We start from the raw sequence: 21,732 nt of genomic DNA on the forward strand, positions 1-21,732 counted from the left end.
GAAAGTGAAAGTCGCTCAATCATGTCCGACTCTTTGCAACCCCATGGACTATACAGTCTGTGGAATTTTCCAGGCCAGAATACTGGAGTGGGTAGCCTTTCCCTTCTCCAGGGGATTTTCCCAACTCAGGGATCGAACCCAGGTCTCTTGCATTGCAGGCGGGTCCTTCACCAGCTGAGTCACAATAGAAATAAAGTGCACAATAAGTGTAATGCATTTGAATCGTCCCTGAATCAACTCCCTTCCCCTAACCCTGTCCATGGAAAAATTATCTTCCAAGAAACTAGTTCCTGGTGCCAAAAAGGTTAAGGATCGCTATTATAAAGGAACACGATGTACTGTAAGCACATTAACACGTTCTGGATTTTTTGTTTGTATCTATCTATCATCTCCATCTACTTCCAGAAGCTATAAAATAGAGACAGTTGAATTTGATCACTTAAAAATATAAACCTCTATATCTACAAATACAAATGTACCATATGAACCTATTTCAAAAGGCAAATAACAAACTAGGAAAAACGCATAATATGTGTTTAGAGTTTTTTTTTTTTTTTTTTTTTACCCTTTATATATAAAAAGTTCTTGAAAATTAATTAGTATGAAAATCTGTATTACGTATAGAATGGTAAACAACAAGGTTCTACTGTATAACACAGAGAACACTATTCAATATCTTGGGACAAACAATAATGGAAAAGAATACAAAAAAGAATATATGTATGTATGTGGTGGCTCAGATGGTACAGAAAGCGCCTGCAATGCAGGAGTCTGATCCCTGGGTCGGGAAGATCCCCTGGAGGAAGGCATGGCAACCCACTCCAGTATTCTTGTCTGGAGAATCCTCATGGATAAAGGAGCCTGGCAGGCTATAGTCCATGGCGTCACAAAGACTTGGACATGACTGAGCAACTAAGCACACCTGTGTATAACTGAGTCATTTTAGTGTAGCACTGTAAATCAACTGTACTTCAATTAAAACTTAATTAAAAATGAAATATAAAAATATGAATAGAAAAAACGGGTAAAGGATATCAACAGTTTAGAAAAAATGTATATGGTCTATTAACATACAAAATGATGTTCAAGTTCACTCATAGTTAAATTGCAAAATAATAGCACAAAATAGCACACTTCATGTAGCAGATTGGGACATTTCATTCACTGCCAGTGTTGATAATCATACAGGAGAACACATGCATTGGTAGTGCTATATATAGCACTAGTAGGAAGAAAAACTGGTTTTGTACAGGGGAATTTTGTATTATCTATAGAAATTGCTAAATGTACATATCCTTGGCCCATCACTTCTACTTCTAAGAAATTATCTAACAGGTGTGCAAACACATGTGTGCAAGGATGCTAAGTACAGCATTGTTTTTAATATTAAAGCACTGGAAACTCAGATTTCCACAAATATAAGTCTAACTAAATAAAAAATGATACATAGAGAAGCAGAATACTATACAGCTATTAAAAAGAATAAGGCAGATCTATACTACAAACATGGGAAAATATCCATGATATAATCTTTAGTAGAAAAAAGTTATTGATTTTTTAAATTTTATGTTATCCCATTTGTATATATACAGAACATTTGGGGGGAATTATATATAAGATACTGTTAACACTGTTACCTCTCAAGAATGGCTTGATAATTTTTTGTCTTGCTGACACAATTGGAAGTCCTATCTGTGTATTTCCCAAAGTTATAATATTACCTAAAAGACTTATATGCCAGTTGATAATTTTTATTTTCTTGCAGGTGAAGGATGGAATATTTGTGATCCTGTGACTTCTATATTTTATATAGAAGCATAAAGAAGAAAGATTTTTCACTTTAAACATGCTTTTACTGTTTTAATTTTTAAAACATCAGTTGATACTACTTTAATACTAAAAAAAGTATTACTTTTAATACTAAAATTAAAATATCTAATTTTATAACGACTTGAAATTTCAGTATCATCAAATCTGTTCTCAATTGTAAGAGTACCACAGTCATCCCAGAAGTGTCTCACCCACAGATCAAGTAATCCCAATGACTTACACTCTTCCTCTGATCGTGTAACGTTTCCAAAGGAGCCATTACAAAGTCAACTGCACTGTCTTATACATGTCTAATGGGTCCACCAGAGCCATTAGGATGTCAGTTATATGGCAGGGCTTCTGTCGAAGCTATTACCAAGTCATTGCATTGTTTCACACACTTCCTTTGACACTCAGATGGTTCCTGAGGAACTGTTTACATTGCTGTGGAAGTGTCCTGTATAACTTACACTAGCAGGGGAAAACAAAAAAGCAAAAGAAAGAAATGTAAAATAAACAAATTCCTTTCATTAATTGCACATGAATGACCCCACATGGTCAAACATCAGAAGGAATAACTCCTTATTTTGGCATAAACTATTATATGTCATTCAAGAAACTCAGGTGTTAGGCTAGCTATTTTTTCACCACTCCTGCTGTTCTGATGGAGCAACTCAGGTTCTGAGAATGACAAATGCATGGCTATGATGGTATGGTGTTTATTGATAGCACATGGTATATTACCAGGTTTCTGCCATATGCACTAAGAAGCAATGGGGAGTAGTATTAATGGATTTTTTGGCTATCATGGGATTGTATCAGATAATCTGCTACCTGTAAAGTTCCAAGCACTGCATAGGGAGCTCAGCTGCCCAACAATCATGGAAATCAACAAGGCCTCTGAGTAGTTGAAATCCCAGCTCTATCTTAAGGGGCTACTCCAATGACAGTAGGAAATACAATAGTATGGATTTAACCCTCAGCCAGGTCTGAAGTGCTTCACTGAATTTCCTCCCAGTCGCCTCTACTTCGCAGAACAAGATTGTTGGCTATTAAAATGATATATCCCTTGGTGGCTCAGATGGTAAAGAATCTGCCTGCAATGCGAGAGACCTGGGTTTGATCCCTGGGTCAGAAAGATCCCCTGGAGAAGGAAATGGCGACCCATTCCAGTATTTTTGCCTGGAGAATTCCATGGACAGAGGAATCTGGTGGGCTACAGTCTGTGGGGTTACAAAGAGTCGGACAGGACTGAGCGACTAACACTTTCACCTTCACTCTCAAAATGATATATTATTTAAAGTAAGAAAAGTGCAAGGAAATGAGAAAGTGGGCTGAGTTCTGCTAGACTAGAGTTTCCTGGGATACCAGATGTTTCAGAAGCCACATTTTATGCCTGGTAAATCCTTGATAAAAGAGACTTTACCCTGGAGCATCTACCCCACAATACATGCATAATAAATTCTTTTTGTGTAACAAATAACCACACTAAGATGTATTGAGCATTTAATATATAACAGGCAAACTGTAAGGTGCTATATAGTCATTTTCCCATTTAATCCTCACACACAAAAATGGAAATAGGTAATGTTTCCATTTGACAGACAAGCAAACTAAGACCTGGAAAGCTTTAGTTACTTGTCCAAGGACACACAGAGTTAAGATAGAGAACCATGGTACAAACGTAGGACTATCTTACACCACAATCCATTTACTTAATCACTCACCATCAGAACAATGTTTATTTAGATTGCACTAATATAATAATTTTTACTTTGACAAATGAATTCACATCCCTTGTGTTCTCACAGCAAGCTGCACATATTTTTTATTATGGTTCTAAATTATATTACACTTAGCCTTTATTGTCTCCAGTAGACTTCTTTAGGTATATATGCCCACTTGACTCTGACCACCTGCATTGCAAACTGCTCCAAGAATCCAGTGGGTGGGTTCCCCAAAAGCTACATGTGTATTCCTAAATTTACTCCCTGGTTGTAGCTGATGGGACCAGTGGTAGACATCTAACTCAAGCTGGGAAAAGTATTCTATCTCACTGGAATTTAGAAATGGCATTGAAAAATATCCAGTTAATCTCAACTTCTTTCCCGAACATAAGAAATATAAACTGGGGAAATCTTTGCCAGGTTTTATGCTTGCTTTGTGGATGGAGATTTAGAGAAAGTAAATCTACAGAGACAGGATTGAAGGAAATGGATGCAGAAGCAAGAGGCAAAGGAACAGGCAATTCTTCTAATCTAGTTCCTTCTTTTGTCCTTGTCCCATGAAGCATTCACATGCCCCATTTTATAAATTTGCTTTTTTAGGTTTAAGTTAGCTCAAGTTGGTTTCTGTTACCTGCAATAACAATAAGGAATAATAAACAATTCTAATTCATAGGGCATCATTATTGTCCTCTAGACTGTAAATTCTGAGAGAGTGAAAGTTGTGTAGTGGTCATCTTTTATATATCCCCAGTCTCCAATACGGGCTTCCCTTGTGGCTCAGGTGGTAAAGAATCCGCCTGCAATGCGGGAGGCCTGGGTTTGATCCCTGGGTTGGGAAGATCCCCTGGAGGAGAGCATGGTACCCTCTCCAGTATTCTTGCCTGGAAAATCCCCATGGACAGAGGAGCCTGGAGGGCTGCAGTCCATGGGGTCACAAACAGTCAGACACGACTGAGTGACTAGGCCCAGCACAGCACACTCTCCAATACAGAGCCTGGCAAAGAGTAGTTGCTCAATAAATACTGCTTACACAGAAATATCATTAACAACAAGTGCATAGCCATAGTAATTTCTTTGTGACATTATTACAGGTTAAAAATGCCTTTCTTTAACTATTTCCTTCTATTTAGCACCTTGATAAGCACTTTGACGTTTTCTAATCCAAATGTTTCAGTTAGGCCACATGTGAAAAACACATTCCTGGAAATTGATTACTCAAATTTAGCTGCTAATATAGTTTTTTTTCTTCAACCTAATGTAGAGTCAAATATCATTATTGAGAAACACTCTAATCACTGATGTTAATGCTCAAGTAGGCCTGCCAAGTTCTTCTAAGAAAAGCCCACTATATTACCTGTCAGAGGTAGAGTCGTGTGTTAGATGACAAGAGGTTTGATTCACTGCAGCATTTCTATTAAGGGCTTCCCAAGTGGCATAGTTGGTAAAGAATCTGCCTGCCAATGTGGGAGATACAAGAAATGTGGGTTTGATCCCTGGGTTGGGAAGATCTCCTGGGGAAGGGAATGGCTACCCACTCCAGTATTCTTGCCTGGAAAATCCCATGAACAGAGGAGCCTGGCGGGCTACAGTTCATGGGATCACAAAGATTTGGACACAACTGAGCAACTGAACATGCACGCAACATTTCTATTTCGAGAACTACAAAATATATTATCTCTCAGTTTTAACTTTTAGAGTAAAGCATGGTGGTGGTGGTGGTTTAGTTGCTGTCATGTCCAACTCTTGCAAGTCCATCGATTATAGCCTGCCAGGCTTCTCTGTCCATGGGATTTCCCAGGCAAGAATACTGGAGTGGGTTGCCATGTCCTTCCCCCTAGGGAAATTCCTGATTTAGGGATCAAACCCTCATCTCCTACGTATTTTAGCCAGTCTCCTGCATTGTCGGTGGATTCTTTACTGACTGATCTACCAGGGAATCCCAGAGAGTAAAGTATATTCTTCATTTTTTAGTACCTATTGTTCTCTAGATTCAGTGGCTAAGTCCTTAAGAAAAAACAGTGAATAAACCAGGCTCTGTCTTCAAGTAGCTTCCCGTCTAGTACTTATTAAAAACCATTTTGAAGACAGAAGATAAACAACTCAAGTATTAGGCTACAATGAATAGTTACACTGGTAGTAATGTGAAATGGGAGTAGAAAAGGGGTAAAATGAATAAAGCTTTGTGACTGATATCAAAGTTTCCTGCTTATGGGCCTCAGGATGAAGCTGATTTGAGTAAATCTGCAGTTTTCCTAACAGATGATTAAGCATCAATACACAACAAAGAGTTTACTTAGGACGTATCTGAGGGAATGGAAATAAAGTGCATTAGTGTTCTGACTGTCCTCTAAAAGCCAAGAAACCACATTCTCTTCTGTTACCTGCTGCTCTCCCTTCCCTGTGCTTCAGACCTCTCAGTTGGTTTCATTCGGAAAGTAAAGGTTATTTATTTTAATTTTTCATGGCTTAAAGCATATTGGAAACTTCAATTCAATTAAGGGTAACCAAACAGAGTTTACAAAAGTGAGAAAAAAATATAAATATTTTGAAAGGCTTGACTAATTAATTAAATGAAAGAAATAAGTCCTTACAGACATAATTTCAGAAATATAAGTAGAAAATGCAAGTCGTAATAGCCTAGGATGAATAGAATTCAAAGTGTCTTTGAAACTGCATCTCAAATCTTTCCCAGTTGAAAAACCTACTCAAATTAACAAATTCCCCTACTTTCACTTCTCTCCCAAATTTATAGGAGTGAAGCTGAAATCATCCCAAATCAACCCCATGATATTATATCATTGCATCATCAATAATCTAAAAATCAGAATATACAGGAAGACAGAAACAAAATAAAATGTCATTGACACTAACTGAAGCACATGGATGGAGTGGCATGGAGTCTTAGGTTGTGAAGCATATAAATCCTAAAAATTTTAAGCTATTTTACTCTTTTCAAACATAGTATAGACAAACTCAAATTACTAGAATAGATTCCCTACCAGGCCTGCTTTCATGAATGTAGGAGATCAATGAGAAATAAATAGCAATATTTGCACACAAACATTAAGTTCAATTCATTGAAAATAACTTGTTTTTTTCAAATTAACATGCTTTTAGAAAAACCATTTACACGCTCATCTCAACTCAAACCTCCTCTGTAAGAATCTATGGAAATGCTGAAGGCAGGCCAGGCCTGGTTATCACTTATTGAAAATTTATGGAATCTAAATTGGTAAAATCTTACACAAGGTCATAAATAAGATTCGAAATTTTATACTCCTTACTGAAAATTGCTAGCAGGAGCAGAGTAAAACTTACAGAACTCTATCTAACTGAATAAAGTTCTTCATGTCTTATATTCATACATGAGTCAAAGGAGCTAAAAAGTCTGGCTATTTGAAAACAATCAATTGTATTTAGCTAACTTGTTTCTAAATTGCTGTTTTAAGTCTTCCTCCTATGTAAAATGCTGAAACAATAGAATCATTCTATAGATGGGTCATGAGGATGAAATGAGATAAAGATATTAAAAGTGTATTTGGAAATTATAAAGTACTGATCAATAAGAATAATGAACATTCTGACTATACTTATATGATACAACTGCTATCCTTTATATACCTTCATTTATTCAATGATCACAAAATCTTAGAGGTAGATAGTAATATCCTCCTGGTTTAACAGATGATGAAATTCAGGCACAGAAACATTATACAACTTTCCCAATATCACACAGCTGGGATTTAAATCTAAGCTGGGATTTAAATCTAAGTCTGGCTTCACAGTACAAACTATTTATCACTATGCTCTATTGAATCCTCTTTGGAGGTATACATTGGGCCAAAAGAGGCTGGCATTTACACTAGTTTTTAGCAGACTGGATCACTTTTTACCTTGGCAGTCCTGCCCAATTTTGTGGTACCCTATCCAATTTCTGAAATAAACCATAAGGGAGATAAACCTGTAAAGAAAAAGACAGGACACATATCCTTTACTCCTGAGTCTTCTAACTCGGTCTCAGTAAATAGTGTTACATGACCAAGGTAGATGGCTGATTAGACAGAAGGCGAAATGAAGCTGTACAGCCCCAAACATTCCCGAAAGTTCCCCAAACCTCCCAGGGATATGGCACATGAATACAGTACATACAGTGGCTCATCACAGTAAGCAGTTCTCATGGTGGGGTAGGATAATGTGCATTTTGCTAAAACTGATTCTAATACATCTTCCCCCTGATACATTTCCCCCAGTTGCTAACAAATTTTGAGTCATTGTCCTGTGGTCAGATGTGAGGGTTCCCCATCTCGCAAAGTACTTGATTTTCATCAAAATCATTTATAAATATTGTTTTAAGTATCCCTCTGCAAAGGGGCAAAGCCAGTGAGCACAATGAAGGCAAAAGTAAAAGGACACCAGTGTCCCCTCACTGAAGAATGACAACACATCTACAGAAAAGAATGAATGGCATTTCCTTCATTTGAAGGTGTTATTTATAATTGACAGCAGGGACAGGGCTGTAGTGTGATTCTTAAGCCAAGCCAGAGCATTGGAAGGAAAAGCCCAAGGCCATTTGCCAGGTGGCATTGTGAAGTTATGACAGTATCTAAACTATACTAAATCAATGGCTAGAGTCATGCAAAAAACCATAGATGATGTAGAAAGTCATGAGGCCAAAACCAACCATACCTGATTTAAATCTCTACTCTCATGCTAAATCAGTGTTTCTCTATTCGACCTTAAATCTTGTCTTTGTCCTCAGCTCCTCCCTCACCTCCTCACTGTTACCATCAACACATACCCATGAAATCTTCCAGAGGAAAACAAACCAACAAGCTACCAATAAACTAATCTTTGACAGGTTAATGAACCAGGCCTGTGTGTTGTTGGCAGGGTTGAACTGTGCAGGCTGGTTGTCAGAGATGGGGTGAGGTAAAAACAATTTGTCATCAAATATTTGGAAACACTTGCCTTGAGTAGACCCAGCTTGAGCCTCCATGTCACAGCAAACAGGAGAGAATTTAAAACCTGTAGTAGCAAATATTTTTTACTAATTAATCCTTGTTCAACTCATCTGGGATTCTTCAATCTTTACTCTTCATCCAATATTATTTTTTAAATAATAGATTCAATCAAAATACGATTCACATACCATAATGTTCACACTCCTAAAGTGGCTTTTAGTATTTTCAGAGTTGTGGAATTATTATCACTATCTAATTCCAGAGTAGTTTCGTCACCCCAGAAGAAACCCCAGACTTAGGGTCTTGCAGGAGTAGAAGAATGGTTGAGCCTAGGGGAAGTCTTTTCTTTTAATGTTTCAGCCCAGTGAACTTAGCATATATTCCTTTTGTGAGGTGTGAGGGCTTCCTAGGTGGCTCAGTGGTAAAGAATCTGCCTGCAAATGCAGGAGATGTGGGTTCTATCCCTGGGTTGGGAAGATACCCTGGAATGGGAAATGGCAACCCACTCCAGTATTCTTGTCTGGAAAATTTCATGCACAGAGGAGTCTGGTGGGCTACAGTCCATGGGGTTGTACAGAGTCAGACATGACTGTGGACTTACGCATGTGCGTGGGTGGTGAGATAAGGGAGAACAAGAAGTCTTGGAAATAGAGGAGCTCCTCTATTACCTGATGTCACATAAATTTGGTTGTTATTTTTCTGGTTTGATAGTTAAAGCCCAGAAAACTTTAGGGACCAGTGCAGGGTTTCCCAACATCCATGCTACTGCTCCTTCACTTACATGAATATGCATGACAGAGATCAAGTAGATTCCTTTCTCACTTCCACACTTTACCTCCTCCATACTCTTGGTCAAATTCAGCATTGCATATATACAAACATGAAAATAAACCTAAAATATCCAGACCATCAAGGATATTTGGTGATATTACAAAGTGTAATGGCCTCTCATTTAGGAAATGATATTCTAACTAGTGGACAAATGTCATTCCTGATTACATCTTTGTGGCCAATGTCCCCTCTGGGCTGAGGGAGGCAGAGGAGGACAGAACAGAAAGAACTGCAGGTACAGGGCTGTTGGCTACCTCTCTGGTACCTGAGAAAATACTAATTAGCCACTGCTGACAGACCAGGTCCCCAGTGATGGGACCTATGAAATACAGACAAACAGAATGATGAGAAGAGTAGATAATGTGTTTAATAAGCATTAATGTGATTTTTATGAAAGGACTTTGTTCTTTTGTAGGGATAGAAAAGCAGGAAACAAAACAAATTAACCTCTTCCCAACAAATCAAAGTGACAAAAACTTTTCCATTTCTAAAAGTTTTAAGACAATAATACATAATTACAATTTAATGATACTGCCCTTATTACTTATTGTCTGGCAAATGGCTGATGGTAATTCACTTTGTTGGTTTTTTTTTAATCATTTCAGCCTAATCTGGTTACTTTGCCTTTGTCTGTACACTTGACAGGTTAATCTGAATCAAAATAGAAAACACATACAAAATAGGCTTGGCTATACAGCTGTTCGCCTCATTGTTCATATATTGATACAAAGTCAAAATACATGAAATGAGTACTTCTAAAATAAATATCACTAGTATTGTACTAGAAAATAAAGATGAAAATAAAAGGTGAGTAATGAATAAGACATGCACAATATTGCTGATGATATAAGATTGATTTCCCTTGGGGGAACAACCAGAAATAAAAAGTACTTTATTTATTATTGTAAATGAATGTGTCTATTTGCCTGATACTTAGGTACATGCCTTGTCCATGGGACCCTGCATTTTCATTTTGTATAGAAAATGAAAGGTATCAGATATAAGGAAGAAAAAACAAATCAAAGGCTAAAACCTACATTCTCTCTGGGTTTTCCATAAACTATTAATATAGGTGGTTATATTACCGTTCTCTCCATCAGACTTCCTTTCATGGTCAGTGTCAGTCAAGGACAATGCGGAGTTGGCCCGGCTGGACAAACAGGAACTATGCTCTGATTTCATCCCCCGGATCCACATTCTCAGCGCATGGTCAGGGGAGGCAGCGCCTTCTGTCTCCGTGTCCACATCAGATCCCATCTCTAGTTGGTAGCCATGCCGGGAAACACTGTGCATGTCTGTCTGGTAGCCAGAGCACAGAGTGTGAGGAGTCTCACAGAATTCCATCTCTGAGAAGAAACAAAGTTCAGAGGAAAAATTTAGAAGGAAACAGAAATACCTGGTCAAATTCTACTTTTTTGTCCTTATGTTCCATTCCTCCATTGTTAGTATTTATGTCTTTGCAAAGTTAGAATTCTGGCCATTTTATTTCTGGTAGCTAGGATTCTGTGCTTATTTTGCGCTTCTGTAGCTTAAAATTATGGGGTCGCACAGAGTCAGACATGACTGAAGTGACTTAGAAGCAGCAGCAGCTTAAAATTATGCTCCTATTGATTCTTACAAGGTTCTGGCAAAAGCATGCCCCACATAGCTTTATAGCTACAATTTTAGATTACACAAATGTAATGAAATAAGTGAGTACAGGGGAGTATAAAGTGCAGAGAGCTGTCCTTTAAAAGATATTTCTCTTCTAGGAAGAATATATATGATCATCAGAGCACACCTATGCTTAAAATATTAAAATTATTGCCTTTTCTAAGTATTTCATATACCTTAGAGTTAAGAATACATAATTCAATGTGAAAACTGTGAGGAAAAAGCATTAAGATTAAATATACTTTTCAAAAGTATTTTTCCCAAACACATTAGTCTAAACTGTAAAATTATGAGTACCTAATATCACTATTTCCTGTTGTCTCCAAAGAATATCGAGGCTGACTTTATGCTAGTTATTCTGTTTCATTCATTCTTTCAAGAAATACATAAAATCTTTCAATCGTAGATTATAACTCAGCAGTGCTTTGAGGGTTGGATCCCGCCCCCCGCCCCCCCAGCACCAAACTTAGAATCATAAAATATTTAGGATCTTAGAGATGATATAATGAATCCCCTCTGTCTACAGTTGAGGAAAATAAAGGCCAGAGGACAGACAGCACTGTCCATAGCCAATGTTGGATAGCAACAGAGCCCTTTTTCCTAGAACATCTGCAATTGATGTCTGCTAGACACCAAGGAAGTGTCATCAACTTACTGCATGGATATCAGGCATTCATTCAGTTTTATAGTCGATTTTGCATTCAGTTATGGCAAAGTGTCAAAAAGGGGGAAAGATGCTTTAACAGACCTTAATAAGTTAATGAAAAATGACCACATGCCAAGACATATCATCTGCAATGTCCATGTAATACTTAGATAAGGTAATCCGGGGATGTTGTACACTATATAGGATTTTCTCAGACTGACATCAGAGACAGGGTATGTCATTTGGCCAGGAAGAAGCTTAACTGAGTGCATCTAATCCTTAGCACATATCAATAAAATGCAAACCCTAAAATGAATTTAATTCTTTGAATACAGAAAGTGCTAGAATTTAGACTGACCATATTTAGACCAATTTAAACTGACTCTTCTAGAAAGACGAGTACAGAACACAAACAGGGTTTCTAAATGTCTATTTTTTGTGTGTGTGACATGTAATTGTCAAACGAGGGTTTAACAAATCAAATCTTAATGCTTATTCAATAGCCATTAGGTGTCCAGCACGGTGTTCTGTGAAACATGTTGCAGGCAAATAAAGCTACTATATTGTATTAGGGAAAGTCAATTATAAATTTTTTCAGGGTTATTCATCACTGTTGAGGATGTTGCTTATCATTTTTGTGATGAATGTCTTTAAGAGTAATTCTGTTTTTCTACCAAAATTTTCTAAATTCCAAAGGAGTGATGTTTAAAAAAATAGGCATGGTTTCCACGTCATACACAAAACCTTATGAAACTGGGCTTTTCCTCGACATAAGGCTAAACGTAAAAATCCATCTTTCCCAATATAAATCTTAGTGATCTAGAACACTGTGATCAGTTAGTATTCATGCCTCTTACTTTCACAAAGCTATCCAATCCTGTGTAGTTGTTGCTGCAGCAACCTTGTCATGAACCTGTCAGTTTGGTTCATGAAGTTTATCTAGGCCTGTCAGCTTGGTTCACGAAGTTTATTTTGGCCTGGATTCACAACTTCCTTCCTTCCCCTAGACTAGTGGTTCCCAAACTTCTGCATGCTTCAGAATCACCTGAAAGGTTTGTCAAGAAACAGGTTGCTGTGCCTGCCCTCCCCCAACCTGTTTCAATGTCTTATTCAGCTGGTCTGTGGTAGAGCTAAAGAATCTGCATTTCTCACAAGTTCACAGGTAAAGGCTTATGCAATTTGCCCAGGGACCATACTTTGAAAACTTCTTCCCTACAGTTTTCTTAGAAATCAGTGGGAGCTAGGAAAATGGGAGAAGTCAGAGAGCAATCTTACTGTGGCATTACCAAAGATTTTGCAACAATTCAAATTCTATTTGGACACCAGCAAGAAAATTATTGAACTGAATTACTCTGAAGTGCCCCCCTCCCATCTATTTGCATGAATTCAGGGCATTAATTCCAGAATTTACTTTTAAAAGCACAAACCTGCATTTATTTTCACTCATACAATGATGTATGAGATGTGACTTTCCAAAGATTTTAATATACACATCTGAGTCATATTAAAGACATTCATTGGAAAAGGATGAGCAAATAAAAATAGAAAGCTAATTTGTCACTTCAGATAATAAAATAATAGAAAAGTTCTTTTAAAATAACCACTGATGGATGTAAGCAGAATCCCTCTTTGTTAAAGTGATTTTCCCCCCATTCAAAAAGAAATTTGAATGTGGATTTGTTCCCATCTAAGGAAAAGTGGTATAAAATTATGTAAGATTTCTATTAGAACAATGATTTGAATGCAAAGACTAAACACCACATTCCCTTAAACACAGTCAGATAAAAGTATACTTCCTTACCAATATGTAACTTTCAAAAGTAACAATCCAAGTAAGCTATCAGCTGCCTGTTTTCTGATGATAAAGAAAAAAGTTAAATAAATAAGAAAGAAAAGGAAAAGTTTCACTTATTTACAGTAAATGATATTCATTGAACAGCCTCACTTCCCTTTCTTGAAATCAATGTTACCATTGTAAATTATTTCCTTAAAAGCACAAATGTCTTGGTGGTATTCAAAATTCCCATAGGATGTACTTTCTATGAAAGCACTTACAAGGCACCATAAGTGGATGTTTTTAACCTTGCACATATAACCTTGTTACCTAAAATACTACTTTTTCCCAAGAGAAGATAAAGTTCAATTGGATTTAGTATAGATCTATTCTTACCAAAAAGCTAGCCACAAAAGAAATGTAAGTACAATCTTAGAATATCTAAGATGTAAATGGATAGACTGGCAACATGAGAAACTACATTTCAGGAGTAAACAGACAAAGAGGATCCCAAGTGAATGATGTATGTAGGCCTCATGAACATGTATTTAATTCTGATTGAAAGGAAAAACGATTTTGCAGCCTTGTAGGAGACAAATCTGAGCAGATTAATAAAGAGTTGAAATCAGTTTTTAAAATGGGCAAGAGATTCAAAGAGAAAATTCACAGAGAAAGATACAGGAAGGAACAAACAAATGAAAAGATGTTCAACATCATTAGTTATTAGGAAAGTACAAACTAAAACTATAATGAGATACCACTACAGACCTACCAGAATGGTTCAAAAGTTCTGATCACATCAGCTGTGGATCAACTACATACACTGCTGGTAAGAAAGTCAAATGGTACAATCACTTTGGAAAATAATCTGGCAGCTTCCTAAAGAGGTAAAGCTAAATTTAACAGGAGAACAAGGTACTTTGGGACATTTATCACAAAGAAATAAAAATTACTGTCTACACAAACACCTGTATGAGATTGTTCAGAAACTTTACTCAGTAACAGCTAAAAATTAGAAACAACCCAAGTGTCCATGAATAGCTAATAGGATGAATCATGTGCTATGTACATACTGTGGAATACTACTCAGTTAAAAAAAAAAGAACATTTGATATATAATACGATGCATGGACCTCAAAATAATTATGGTGAGTGAACAAAAAAGACCAACAGAAGGTGTATGTACTGCATGTTTCCATTTAAATAAAATTCTATAAATGCAAACCTACCTGCAGTGATAGAAAGCCAATCAGTGGTTATGTCTAGGGGAAGAAAGTAAGGGAGAAATAGGGAACAAAGGGGCACAAAGATACCTTTGGGATATCTAAACCTCTGCCATCTTGCCTGTGGCAATAGTCACACATGTGTATGCATACCAAAGTTTACCAGATTGTACACTTTACGTTTGTGTAGTTTATCGTTACTTCAGTTATACCTCTATACTTATTGTTTTTTTCAGTGCATTGTACTCCATAAGATGGGCTTCCGAGGTGGCTCAGTGGTAAAGAATCCACCTGCCAAGCAGGAGACATGGGTTTAATCCCTGGGTCAGAAAGATTCCCTGGAGGAGGAAATGGTAACCCACTTCAGTACTCTTGCCTGGAAAATCCAATGGACAGAGGAGGCTAGTAGGCTGTAATCCATGGGGTTGCAAAAGAGCTGGACATGACTTAGGGACTAAACAACAACAACGATAAGACCATACGATAGAGAGTTAGGAGACTGAAGAACCCCTTAGTTTTCACAAGTGGAGCCAAGGGTCTCTGAGCCAGAAGGAGGCTCAGCATTTTTCCTCCTAGTGGTAGAAAGTACATATAATAATGAACAGAAAGGTATTCAAAATGTTGTTCTGCTTACTTATAAGCTAAGAGGCACTCAAGGCTAAGTGACTCATGATTTGTCATTGATCCTCTTGGGAGCATTTTTTTCGTAAGGAACATAAGAGTTGAAAGTCAGTTTTAGAGGGGAAACTAAAGATGAAACTGATCACTGATGAGCTTTCAGTGGCTAAGGGAACATTCTGTAGTTGGGAATCATGAGACTAAGTTGAGTGGATCTGGCATGAAGAATCACTATCAGTTCAGTTCAGTCACTCAGTCGTGTCCGACTCTTTGAGACCCCATAAACTGCAGCACGCCAGTCCTCCCCATCCATCACCAACTCCCGGAGTTCACTCAAACTCATGTCCATCAAGTTGGTGATGCCATCCAGCCATCTCATCCTCTGTCATCCCCTTTTCCTCCTGTCCCCAATTCCCCCCAGCATCAGAGTCTTTTCCAATGAGTCAACTGTTCGTATGAGGTGGCCAAAGTACTGGAGTTTCAACTTTAGCATCATTCCTTCCAAAGAACACCCAGGACTGATGTCCTTTAGAATGGACTGGTTGGATCTCCTTGCAGAATCACTATGCTGCTGCTGCTGCTGCTAAGTCGCTTCAGTCGTGTCTGACTCTGTGCGACCCCATAGACGGCAGCTCACCAGGCTCCCCGGTCCCTGGGATTCTCCAGGCAAGAACACTGAGAAACTTCACTCAGTAACAGCTAAAAATTAGAAACAACCCAAGTGTCCATAAATAGCTAATAGGATGAATCATGTGGTATGTACATACTGTGGAATACTACTCAGTTAAAAAAAAAGAACATTTGATATATAATACGATGCATGGACCTCAAAATAATTATGGTGAGTGAAAAAAAAAAGACCAACAGAAGGTGTATGTACTGCATGTTTCCATTTAAATAAAATTCTATAAATGCAAACCTACCTGCAGTGATAGAAAGTGATAGAATGGAGTGGGTTGCCATTTCCTTCTCCAATGCAGAATCACATAGGCCTCTATTAATGCTAATGAGTTAATGATTTTTTAAAAATTCTAAAACATACTGAATAAAATGAACTACTATATATTCTTTATGAATCTAGGGATTGATCTTCAGGTGTTCAGCCTGAAGAAGTCATTTATCAAGACTTGAAAGAGAGAGTAATGGTTATTTATATCAGCATTTTTCTAGAAATGCCATTTCTGAGTTTCTGATAAGCTCAAGACTTTATTTTTCTTTCAATTCTACCTATCCACACTTCCTCTAAAAATGGAGCTTTAGGACATCGCACTCCAAATAAATCATTGGAAGTCAAAAAGGGTGATAAATCTTAGCCATGACCTGAGTGATTTGGAATATAACTTCCAAAGAATTTACTCTACTTCCAAAATAAGAAAGAGAGAGAGAGGTCATAAAATTATTATCCTTAATTACTGTAATTCATAACAAGCCTTATGGACTATATGCAAAGACAGGTGTTATTAATTAGCCATGTGATTTTTAGATAAGTCAATTAATATCTTGGGGCCTCAGTTTCCTCATTTGCAAAATGTTCAGGTCCAACTAGAAACAAATCTCTAGGTAAACTCTCTTGTAATAAAATTCTGTTAACTATAACTTAAGGCTGTTAGTGCAAAATGTGAAATGGTTAGTATTTTCAAATGGGAAAAGTATTAGTGGTTCTATGGGTCAAGGTGCTAGTTATATTTCTACTGTGAAGGATAATCAGTCACATTAGCTAAGTAAGATCTTGTCATGATTACAAGTCTTACTATGTTAAAGCATTGATACAGCCTAGGTATCCATTGTGAATTGTAAGATTATTGATAAACAGAGTACATAAGCCATATCATGTAAAAAATCAATTTAGTAAATAGTTCCTCATGAAACATGAAATCATCAGTTTATGAACGTGGCTATTACAAAAATTACTCTATGGCAATGCATTGGAAATCCCATGGACAAATTAGCCTGGCGGGCTACAGTCCATGGGGGTCATAAGAGTTGGACACAATTTAGCAGCTAAACCATCACCACTCTATGGCACAGTGAATAAAAATTCACACAATTAAAAAATACTACACAGCCACTAGTAATTCATTCCTGGCTCTAGGGAAATTTTCAATGAGTTATTATAGTCTTCAGCAAGAAATATGAAGAAGGGAAGGAAGGATAGAAAAAAAAAGAGGGAAAGAGGGAATAAGGAAGGAAGGCAGAAGGAAGGAGGGAGAGAGATGGGGAGGGAGAGAAGAAGGTAGAAAGGAGCAACACCAGACAGGAGGCAAATAATTTTCACAACTGGGTACCATTTTATATTTCTCAGTTTTGGGACTTTGAAAGGAAAATGATATCAAATTGTCAAACTAATCAGTTCATGTAAGTTTACTTAAACACAGTTCTGCTGAACACCCACTCAATTTCAAGTCGAAAACAAAACAAAATAGACTTCTCTGATTTCTCCTAGTCTTCGAAAATTAGCCCAATTTAACATCGTCTTCTCTTACTTTGTGAAAAAGCTTTATCAAATCCACAGTACTACACTAGGCCCTGAACAGTGAGTTAACAGGACCATTTCATGTCCTTTGGCAATTTTCACAGAGAGCCTTTTTAAAGGTCCAAATGACAACAGAGTAATAAAGGTACACCACCCAGACCTGACCTTTATTTTTCTGCTCAGGCCTCATCAGCCTTTTCTAGGGCACAGGAGTAATAAATGGACTGCTCCCACATGCAAGTCTGGAGCCTGTGGGTATCAGAGGACTTAAATAACTAAGCTTCCTGAAGCCTAGTCTCCCCACCTCACAGCTCCAAATGCACTCATTATCTCGGTACTCAGGACCTACCAATTTTGCCTCATTTAATTTTCAAGATTTCTCCACCTTGTCAGTATAGTGAAAAATAAGGCAAAAAACCTGGGCAGAGTTAAAAGCCTAAAGTATAAACATTCATGCTTTGTGACTGATATTGTCTCACTGGAGCCATCCCAGAACACAGTGAAAAGACCATGTTAATGTTAGAAAGGATGCACTCCAAAGTATAGTGAGTTGCGAATCTGTAAACATGGCCCAAACCAGAGAAGGACACAGAATTACAGCATAATTCTTGGAGATGAGGTAGGAAGATGATGATGTGAGGCAGGAACTTGGAAGAAATAAAAAGGGACTTCAATCTTATTTAGATAGACATGAAAATATCCTTCAGCAACCTAAGAAGGAAGGAAATATGATGTGGGAATAAACAATTTCTGTTTATTTCCTTGAACAAATACTCATCTTACTGCAGGGTCCAGCTTAGACTGTACTCACATAAAATGGGAGAATTTTCTCTGAAGCTAATTCAGTTACCACAACAAAAAGGCCTGTTTTAGAGCCTTCGTGACAAGAGTCTAGAAAAAGATTCAGGGACTAGAAATGATGGTGGGAGGTCCTGGACTTCAACAGAAGTTTAGATCAATGAGAACCTATACAGGTTCCCTTTATTTCAACATTTCAAATGAGACAGAGACTTCCTGGCCTAAATGAGAAATTTTCAGGGCTACTGAACACTGAAAATGCATGGTGCTCAATGGCCCTAAAAATTTCTCATTTCTTACCTATGCTGGTCCAATTTTCTGGCTATTCATATCACTCTGGAGCCTGAATTCTTATTGACTATTGTGGTCTTCCATGTATACTTTTGTATTTTCATTATGTTTACTAAGGATGTGAAGCTGTTTGTTTATTGTGTGCATTTTGAATGTATGCATGTGTGTGTGTAACAAACTGCATTAATTTGCAGCACAATACCATCTAGAGAAGTGAGAACAGTGAGCTAAAGAGTTAAATGACTGCTTTATTAAAACACTAGCAAATGCTTCAAACACATACTCTTTTTTTAATTTATTTTAATTTGAGGCTAATTACTTAACTATATTGTATCGGTTTTGCCATACATCGACATGGATCTCCCACAGGTGTACATGCGTTCCCCATCCTGAATCCCCCTCCCACTTCTCCCCATCCCATCCCTCTAGGGTCATCCCAGTGCACCAGCCCTGAGCCCCTGTCTCATGCATCGAACCTGGACTGTTGATTCATTTCACATATGATAATATACATGTTTCAATGCCATTCTCCCAAATCATCCCACCCTCGTCCTCTCCCACAGAGTCCCAAAGACTGTTCTATACATCTGAGTCTCTTTTGCTGTCTTGCATACAGGGTTATTGTTACCATCTTTCTAAATTCCATATATATGTGTTAGTATACTATATTGGTGTTTTCCTTTCTGGCTTACTTCACTCTGTATAATAGGCTCCAGTTTCATCCACCTCATTAGAACTGATTCAAATGTATTCTTTATAACGGCTGAGTAATATTCCATTGTGTATATGTACCACAGCTTTGTTATCCATTTGTCTGCTGATGGACATCTAGGTTGCTACCATGTCCTGGCTATTATAAACAGTGCTGTGATGAACACTGGGGTACACGTGTCTCTTTCAATTCTGGTTTCCTCACTGTGTATGCCCAGCAGTGGGATTGCTGGGTCATATGTCAATTCTATTTCCAGCTTTTTAGGGAATCTCCACACTGTTCTCCACAGTGGCTGTACTAGTTTGCATTCCCATCAACAGTGGGAATTTTTCTCCACACCCTTTTCTCCACAACCTCTCCAGCATTTATTGCTTGTAGATTTTTGGATAGCAGCCATTCTGACTGGCATGAAATGGTACCTCATTGTGGTTTTGATTTGCATTTCTCTGATAATGAGTGATGTTGAGCATCTTTTCATGTGTTTGCTAGCCATCTGTATGTCTTCTTTGGAGAAATGTCTGTTTAATTCTTTGGCCCATTTTTTGACTGGGTCTTTTATTTTTCTGGAATTGAGCTGCAGGTGTTGCTTGTATATTTTTGAGATTAATTCTTTGTCCATTGCTTCATTTGCTATTATTTTCTCCCATTCTGAAGGCTGTCTTTTCACCAGGCTTATAGTTTCCTTTGTTGTACAGAAGCTTTTAATTTTACTTAGGTCCCATTTGTTTATTTTTGCTTTTATTTCCAATATTCTGGGAGGTGGGTCATAGAGGATCCTGCTGTGATTTATGTTGGAGAGTGTTTTGCCTATGTTCTCCTCTAGGAGTTTTATAGTTTCTGGTCTTACATTTAGATCTTTAATCCATTTTGGGTTTATTTTTGTGTATGGTGTTAGAAAGTGTTCTAGTTTCCTGCTTTTACAAGTGGTTGGCCAGTTTTCCCAGCACCACTTGTTAAAGAGATTGTCTTTTCTCCATTGTGTATTCTTGCCTCCTTTGTCAAAGATAAGGTGTCCATAGGTGCATGGATTTATCTCTGGGCTTTCTATTTTGTTCCATTGATCTATATTTCTGTCTTTGTGCCAGTACCATACTGTCTTGATGACTATGGCTTTGTAGTAGAGCCTGAAGTCAGGGATTGATAGGGATTGCATTGAATCTATAGATTGCTTTGGGTAGTATACTCATTTTCACTATATTGATTCTTCTGATCCATGAACACAGTATATTTCTCCATGTATTTGTGTCCTCTTTGATTTCTTTCATCAGTGTTTTATAGTTTTCTATATATAGGTCTTTAGTTTCTTTAGGTAGATATATTCCTAAGTATTTTATTGTTTTCATTGCAATGGTGAATGGAATTGTTTCCTTAATTTCTCTTTCTGTTTTCTCATTGTTAATGTATAGGAATGCAAGGGATTTCTGTGTGTTTATTTTATATCCTGCAACTTTACTATATTCATTGATTAGCTCTAGTAATTTTCTGGTGGAGTCTTTAGGGTTTTCTATGTAGAGGATCATGTTATCTGAAAACAGAGAGAGTTTTACTTCTTCTTTTCCAATTTAGATTCCTTTTATTTCTTTTTTGCTCTGATTGCTGAGGCCAAAACTTCCAAAACTATGTTGAATAGTAGTGGTGAGAGTGGGCACCCTTGTCTTGTTCCTGACTTTGGGGGAAATGCTTTCAATTTTTCACCATTGAGGATAACATTTGCTGTTGGTTTGTCATATATAGCTTTTATTATGTTGAGGTATGCTCCTTCTATTCCTGCTTTCTGGAGAGTTTTTATCATAAATGGATGTTGAATTTTGTCAAAGGCTTTCTCTGCATCTATTGAGATATCATATGGTTTTTATCTTTCGATTTGTTAATATGATGTATTACATTGATTGATTTGCGGATATTGAAGAATCCTTGCATCCCTGGAATAAAGCCCACTTGGTCATGATGTATGATCTTTTTAATGTGTTGTTGGATTCTGTTTGCTAGAATTTTGTTAAGGATTTTTGCATCTATGTTCATCAGTGATATTGGCCTGTAGTTTTCTTTTTTGGTGGCATCTTTGTCAGGTTTTGGTATTAGGGTGATGGTGACCTCATAGGATGAGTTTGGAAGTTAACATTCCTCTGCAATTTTCCAGAAGAGTTTGAGTAGCATAGGTGTTAGCTCTTCTCTACATTTTTGGTAGAATTCAGCTGTAAAGCCATCTGGACCTG

At 37.4% G+C, this 21,732-nt stretch overlaps 1 protein-coding gene across 1 annotated transcript in view; it reads right to left on the reverse strand.

Moving 5' to 3' along the window:
* TENM1 (teneurin transmembrane protein 1) overlaps window positions 1-21,732 on the reverse strand; it is a 911,501-nt gene that overhangs the window by 553,150 nt on the left and 336,619 nt on the right. The window contains exons 5-6 of the mRNA XM_061409574.1: window positions 10,414-10,674; window positions 8,505-8,561 (exon numbers count right to left, since the gene is read on the reverse strand). Of these exons, the coding sequence (XP_061265558.1) occupies window positions 8,505-8,561; window positions 10,414-10,674 (318 nt within the window). The remainder of the gene's footprint in view (window positions 1-8,504; window positions 8,562-10,413; window positions 10,675-21,732) is intronic.

This window comes from Bos javanicus, chromosome X (assembly GCF_032452875.1).
Source record: "Bos javanicus breed banteng chromosome X, ARS-OSU_banteng_1.0, whole genome shotgun sequence".
In the NCBI taxonomy this organism is placed as follows: domain Eukaryota; kingdom Metazoa; phylum Chordata; class Mammalia; order Artiodactyla; family Bovidae; genus Bos; species Bos javanicus.